The following is a 6,928-nucleotide window of genomic DNA, read 5'->3' as shown; positions in this document are numbered from 1 at the left end:
AGGATTGCGGTGGTGCAAACTGCCTATGCAAATGGGAGCTCAACACACTACCTGGAGAACACCATGAACGTGAGGGAATTCACTCAGATTCCATCCGGTTTAAGTGCTGAAGTGAAGTCGTTTTTAAAGTCATTCCTGTCTCCTAGGTAACGGTAAGATGCACTAAGACAGGAGTGAAGCATCTTCATCACGCAGCTCTGGAGTTTGACGTTGGCGTTTACTTTGAGGCAAATGGCCACGGAACTGTAGGTAGCAACTCGTTCAAACATTTTAGAGCGTTTAGGAGTAAAAGCTTCAGTTGTACCTTCCTGTGCTGTTTCAAGGTGCTGTTCAGCAAGGCAGCCGAGGACCAAATCCAGCAGCTGGCTCAGGACAGCAGCAGCATCGATGACGAGAGGAAGAGAGCCGCTCTCATGCTGCAGAGTACCGTCAACGTCATCAACCAGGTACGAACGCATCAAGATCATTCCTGGCTTTGGTAAAGCATAATAATATTAATAATCTACTGTTTTTTGTCACCTTAAAGACAGTTGGAGATGCTCTTTCTGACATGCTGCTGATTGAGGCCATTCTAGCCATCAAAGGGATGACGGTGGAGCAGTGGGACAGGATCTACACGGATCTGCCAAACAGGCAACTCAAAGTCAAGGTAGAGTTTAGGAACTGGCCAAACTGGGGAATTTAACTCAATTACTTTTCAAGTGAAACTTTTAAAATACAGAAAACCACTTTAATGAAAAGTCCATGTAGACGTACTCTCTACACACAAAACTGGTCTTCAGGTTCTTTTCCTATAGCTGTATGTTAGCATCTCTGTTTTCTTGGAGTAATAATTCAGATATTAAAGTATTTAGAGTTCTGCTTATCTCACTGTTGATGTGTTTTGAGCTCACAAATTACATTTCTTGGTTCATACTTGATAAATTTAAACATTTCAGACAAAAACAGTGGAGGAAACATTTCTCTCTGGCCTCCTTTTTGTTCAAAAACTGCATATAGTCATCAAATCTACCTAGTAAAACATTGTGATTAATCTTGTTTGATCACTACACAAAAGTGTGATATATATTTTTTTAATCAATTGACATCCTTATTTGAAGAAATAAATGTTCTAAATGTACAGCTTTGTGTGTACATTTCATTTTGTGATCACAAGTGGACAAATACTGTCACTAAAAAACAAATATATTAATTTTTTCTCAGGTTTGCAATTAATTAGTCTTTTTTTTTTATTGATTCAGGCCAAATATTTACAAATGTCACCAAACTTATACAGAAAGTTGAGATCCTTTGATATAACATCCTCAGAAATAAATCAAAATGTGGTGTTTTTGGTGCATTCATTAATTGATGAACTTTAAGTCAGTTAGTTTCTGTTTTTTCCCCCTAAAGGTGTCTGACCGCCGGGTAATAGACACCACAGACGCTGAGAGAAGGGCGGTGAGCCCAGCAGGCCTGCAGGACGCCATCGACGGCCTGGTGAAGAACTACAGAAACGCTCGCTCTTTTGTCAGGCCGTCTGGGACGGAGGATGTGGTGAGAGTCTACGCAGAGGCGGACACGCAGGTGAACACTCGTTTTCAGACAAATGTGTAAAAAATGAATACATAAATAAATCAAATTTCCTGATTCTTGGTCTTTCAGGAGAGTGCCGACGCTCTGGCTCATGACGTCAGCCTTGCAGTTTATCGCCGTGCGGGCGGGGTGGGCGAGGAACCCAAACCACTTCATTCACAAACTTAAAGATTCAGTCTTTTGAAATAACAGTGCTGGTAAGAATCTAAAAGTGCACATTCTTGTTTTCTGGGAACTACGTAATTACTTTAAAATATTTATTTGCACTTAAAGCTCTAACTGTGATTATGAGGGATTATGTTTGATTTAATGTGGCAGAAATGAATATTCTGACTTATAATGTCAGCTTTTCTTTAGGGTAACAATGAACTGTGTTTTCTTAAACTGTATTGTTTTTCTAAATCAACCCATTACTGTAAGCCTTTTTTTCTAAGATGATGATGATGAAAAAAAATGGTACAAATTTTAGAAATAAAATATGAAAAACAAAAATACATTTTTCTTATTTCAGTGATGCATCACACACTATGCTTGCTCGTTGTTTATTTAGTAAATAAAGACAGAAGCTTTGTTAGAGGCAGGACAACACGTTTTTGATGTTCTAAATCAAGAAAAACCATTAGCTTAGACGATTTCTTTACTCCTCGTCTGTGTCTTCAGCGGCTCCAGAAATGGTGATGGTGCACTGCTTAGTGTTGCTCACATACGTGTCCTCGTCTGTCTTAACCTTCCTGGGAAATGGAAAAGAAGGAATAAAAAAGACTAAAACTAAGAGAGATGAATGTGTTGTTTGGAGTTGACGTTCACCTGATGAGGAGCGTCTTCCTCTCGCACACGGCACATGCCTGATCATGTGACATTCCTTTAGAATCGGCCACTAACTGTCCAGAAGCTGCAGCCGTCTCATTGCTGCTTCCGCCTGTTTCTTTGTGACCTTCTGTGAGCTTTAGAGTACCGGTGAGGGCTGGTGTATCCGGGGAAAACGTCGTGTTCAAGCCGTCGGTCAGGCTCAGCCTTCCAACCACGGTGCTGAGGCGACCGTCTTCCCCTTCGATCAGTTTCCTGTCACACAGAGAGGATGTATGAGCGGAAAAGCCGAATGATTATTTAACTGAGACGATGACGGTCACCTGTATGTGGTGATTTCTATCTCCAAAGCCATCTTAGCGTTCAGCAGGTCTTGGTATTCCCGCATCAGCAGAGCCACCTTCTCCTTGGTGAGCTTCAGGTCCAAATTCATCGACTCCGCTTGATCCTGACAGTGGATCAAAAAAGAGTTTCATGATGTCACACTTCCAAAAAAAGAAAACAATTCCCCAGAAGTCTACAGTTCATTAAATGACAACTTTAAATGTTTGTTTTGCTAGAAAAGTTTGAATAAAGACAGAAAATGATTAAGTCATTTTACACCCGTTCTGACTACTATAACAGTATTTTTCCACATACAAAATACATGAAATACCATCTTAGGCTGTATGGTGGTCAGCTGTTAATTTAAAAAAAAAAACAAAAAAACTTTTAGTCTGTATTTATGAACTCCGAACTTCTTTGAAAACTATTTTAGGTTACCTCATCCTCAAAAGTTATGTTTTTTCTCCTCTTGCAACATCTAAAATTCTTCTATTCTTTCTTTTATTAAATCTACAAACCTTAAAACTAAATAAATATGCAATATATTCCACAAATCTACTCCTTTTTGGGATTCCGCATGGACAATACTTGGACAATAATGCTCTAAATTGAGTCTTTTTCCCTCGGACAGGTGTTCTGTCAGAAAGTCTCCCATCCATGAGCAAATAGGGGAGGGGGAAGCCCAGGAGTAAAAGTGTCTCTGCTAGGATTTCAGGGACGAAAAGGTCACGTCATTTGTACAATTACATAATGTTTACTTTACCTGTTTTTTTGTTGTTTTTTGGTTTTTATTTGTATAAATATTAATTATCTCTTGTTAGTGATACAAGGAAAAACAAAAAAAAAATCGCCACAAACTGCCCCCAGTGTTCTATCGTACCCATTTTCTTGTGAGGTTCTGACCTTCTGACATTGTGGCTCCGCTCTGACTCAGAGGGAGAGAGAGAGAGGGACGGCAAAAGAAAAAAACTGCAAAACTGCTTCCCTGCAAAGAACTGAAGACATGTGACAGTGAAGCAACTTAAACCTGTGAGTTCTGGTCAAACTAGTCACCGTCTGCTGATTCATGAGCTAAAATGTGGCTATATGTCAGTAAAACACTCGATTTAGTCAAGGAGTCAGTTTCTGCTTTAGCCAGATAACTGAGTGCAGCACATTCATTCAATAAAGAGCAGCAGGACGTGCAAAGACAGGAAACAAAGTACTACGTTAAAAAAACAAGGTAATTTTCAAAATAAAACAACTGTTATTATGGTGAGTTCATACATTCCTCACTACAAGTCTGAAGCTAATTTGATCTGTTTAACTAACGTAATTCGCTTTACTATAATGAACGACTTTACTACTTAGTTCTTCACGGACCCATTGATGAAGTCTGCTCCCATTGGCTACCCGTCATCTGTCAATCAAACCCCCCAGACGTTCGACGTCAGACCCACAAACGCTTATTGAGCCATCTGATTGGTCAATTTATAACTCTAATAACTTGTGATAATGGGAAAAAAAACCTACTGCTGTATTCCACTTTACAAACATAATCCCCTTTACTAACGTCATACACATTACAAACATTATCCACTTAATGTCATAGTTTCTGATTAGAATTGCCCTCTTCAAACACTGTTTTATTCAGTTTTCTAATATTTAGTATTTAAATCTTGTCAATCACAACAAAAGTCTGTGTTTAGAGGATAAGACTTTAGATGGCTGTAAATATAGAACAAGAGTCACATTGGGTTTAACCGTCAAAACCAGGAGAAATATTACCTGAGATGCAGGAAACTGGACTTGGTGTCAGAAATTTGAACGTTTAATAAATAAACTTGAAATAAAAACCCGAAGAGAAGCAAACTGGAGATAAATCAGATGACCTGATAATGTCAAACTAAAAAACAGACACTTTTATACACTGAAGACAACTAACAGAAATGAAAACAGTTGTGGATAAATAACATGAACCTGAAGTGACTGACAGGAGACACAACATGACAAAAATGTGTTTTGACAAAAAATAGTTTACATACAATTCTATTGTCATGCAGAGATGAAATCAGTCATGTATCAGTTTGTTGATGACATCACACACAATGACATCATCCAGTGATGATGTCACAATGACATCATCCACTGATTACATCATTCGTCATCATCATTGTTTCTACCGAAAGATCCAGTGATGTCATTTGATGTAATTTCCATGAAAGCCTGATGCAAAATGACATCATTCTGATCCTGAGAAAAGTCCTTGAGCTGAGGCAGGGAAACCAACCCCATAACACGTTGTGGATAACGATACCAAGTACACATTTCAAGAAAACTGATGAAACCAGAAGACGCCATGAATCGGAACTCTCCCACCCCCTCAGAAATCTCCTCCCAGGACTCTGACCCTACCACATTATCACCGCAGGAACTGGAGGAACTGAAGGAACTGTATTCCAATTTCCAGGACGTTGACTTCTACAACAACGACCCTGATGAAAGCGACTCAGAAGAGACCAATGCGGGCTATCGCTACTCCCCACGTTATCAGCATAAGTATGATAACGACAGTGATTATGAGGAATNATCAGTATAAGTATGATAACGACAGTGATTATGAGGAATTCGCTGCAGAGGCCTATCCGAAAATCCCATATTTTCAAAATAACCAAAGTGATTCTGAGGAAAGCGACGTAGAGACCAATCCGGGCGATCGCTACTCTAAAATCTCACGTTATCAGGATGATAACATCAGTGATTCTAAGGATGACTTGCCATCTGCAAAGTCCAAAGTAGAACCTCATGGAAGCGATTCGAACCAGTTGATCTCTGAATGCAATGAACTAAAAGCCCGTTTGGCGATTAGGGAAAGAGAGATCGCAGAGGAGCAAGACCTCCTAAAGAAATGTGAGGATGAGGCGAAGAACATTCATGAAGAATGGCTGATTGCTGAAAAACATATTGAGCAGCAACGTAACTTTCGCCAAGAGAGCAGGAAGGAAATCAGAGACCTTGAAGAGAAGATCAAAAATGTGGAAAAATTCCTCAAGGAACCCAGCTGCTCTGATGACCACAAGGCGGTTTTAGACCAGATAGAGATTGTGACGAAACAACTGCTAGAAATGGACAAACTGAATGTAGAATTGGAAAATAAAATTGAAAAACAAACCAGGAAAAGAGACAATCCTGAGCTCCAGTTGGCGCAGATGGCCTGTCTGTCCCGTGAATCCAACATAGTCAGCAACAATCCAGAATCATCTGTGTGTGAACCTCAACAAAACCCAACAACACACATAGAATTTGACACACCTGCAACTGACTCCACACCAGACAAGATAAAAGATTCATTTTCTGTGGCATCACAAAAGAATCTTTTCACCATTGGAGCTGCATGTGGGAGAACCAATAAGAAGATCATGAAAAATAAGACCACTCCCCCAACTTCCAATGTAGACGCCCCTTCTCAGCTGCTGGATACCCTCAAAGTTAATTTGCCTCAACAATTTTGTTTTGGTCAATTAAAAGAAGACGTGACCGTTANGCCAGGAAAGAGGTCTAGAGGAAGATCAAAGAGGAGGTTTATGGAGTTATTTGATCAATTAAAAGAAGACGTGACCGTTAAAGTCAGCAGCCAGGCTGAATCAAGTGGAAATGCACCTCAGGAAAAGCCTCCACAGACGCTTTTTACTCTTGGAGCTCCACCTGCTAAAGTTACACAGAGGAGGAGAAGAAAATAGAACCGTTCACCCTAGAGTGAACCTGAGACACCAAAGGGGAATGGGACCAAAAGGATGTTTTTGGGTTTTTTACTTTCATTTCATATAAGCGAGTCACAATAGATTTTCTTTATTTATGTACATTTTCTTAATAAATTAATGAATGATGTTGGGAGGTAGTTAGTTAGATTAGTAGGTTAGTTTGATCAGAATCACATAAAATTCAATGTCACAAAGTAGGCTAACTAGTCCTAAAAGTGACATGATTTTTGTGGTGAATTCATGTTAAGTTATGTAATGGAATAATGTTAAAAAAGCTGAGTTTGTATTTGAATTTCTATACCTGTTTTAGTTTTTAAGTATGTTTTTATATATTGGAATTAGCTTTTCAGTTTTATTTATGTATTGATTTATTTTTTTTGGTTAGACAATGTCTTAGTTGTCAACATTGTCAACATTAGAAATAGCTTTTAGGATAAACCTTCCCGTACAAACATTTCAACGCAATACAGCTCATATGTACA

General features: G+C 39.1%; 2 protein-coding genes across 2 annotated transcripts in view; one reads left to right on the top strand and one right to left on the bottom strand.

The window, feature by feature from the left end:
- Window positions 1–2,034, top strand: part of LOC112158143 (phosphoacetylglucosamine mutase-like) — a 3,019-nt gene extending 985 nt beyond the window's left edge. The window contains exons 2-7 of the mRNA XM_024291365.2: window positions 3–69; window positions 147–245; window positions 324–446; window positions 527–649; window positions 1,393–1,566; window positions 1,645–2,034. Coding sequence (XP_024147133.1) covers window positions 3–69; window positions 147–245; window positions 324–446; window positions 527–649; window positions 1,393–1,566; window positions 1,645–1,743 — 685 coding nt within the window. The 3' untranslated portion in view covers window positions 1,744–2,034. The remainder of the gene's footprint in view (window positions 1–2; window positions 70–146; window positions 246–323; window positions 447–526; window positions 650–1,392; window positions 1,567–1,644) is intronic.
- Window positions 2,035–2,103: 69 nt separating this feature from the next.
- LOC112158171 (vimentin-like) lies at window positions 2,104–2,832 on the bottom strand. The gene is made up of 3 exons (XM_024291396.2): window positions 2,706–2,832; window positions 2,383–2,637; window positions 2,104–2,306 (listed from the first exon to the last, which is right to left on the bottom strand). The coding sequence occupies exons 1-3, from the start codon at window positions 2,813–2,815 to the stop codon at window positions 2,213–2,215; spliced, it is 459 nt and encodes a 152-aa protein (XP_024147164.1). The 5' UTR covers window positions 2,816–2,832; the 3' UTR covers window positions 2,104–2,212.
- Between the last annotated feature and the right edge of the window lie 4,096 nt (window positions 2,833–6,928).

The sequence above is a fragment of the Oryzias melastigma genome, linkage group LG24 (assembly GCF_002922805.2).
Source record: "Oryzias melastigma strain HK-1 linkage group LG24, ASM292280v2, whole genome shotgun sequence".
Taxonomy (NCBI): domain Eukaryota; kingdom Metazoa; phylum Chordata; class Actinopteri; order Beloniformes; family Adrianichthyidae; genus Oryzias; species Oryzias melastigma.
Note: the sequence above shows the minus strand (reverse complement) of the source record. Positions and strands in the feature narration are given on the sequence as shown.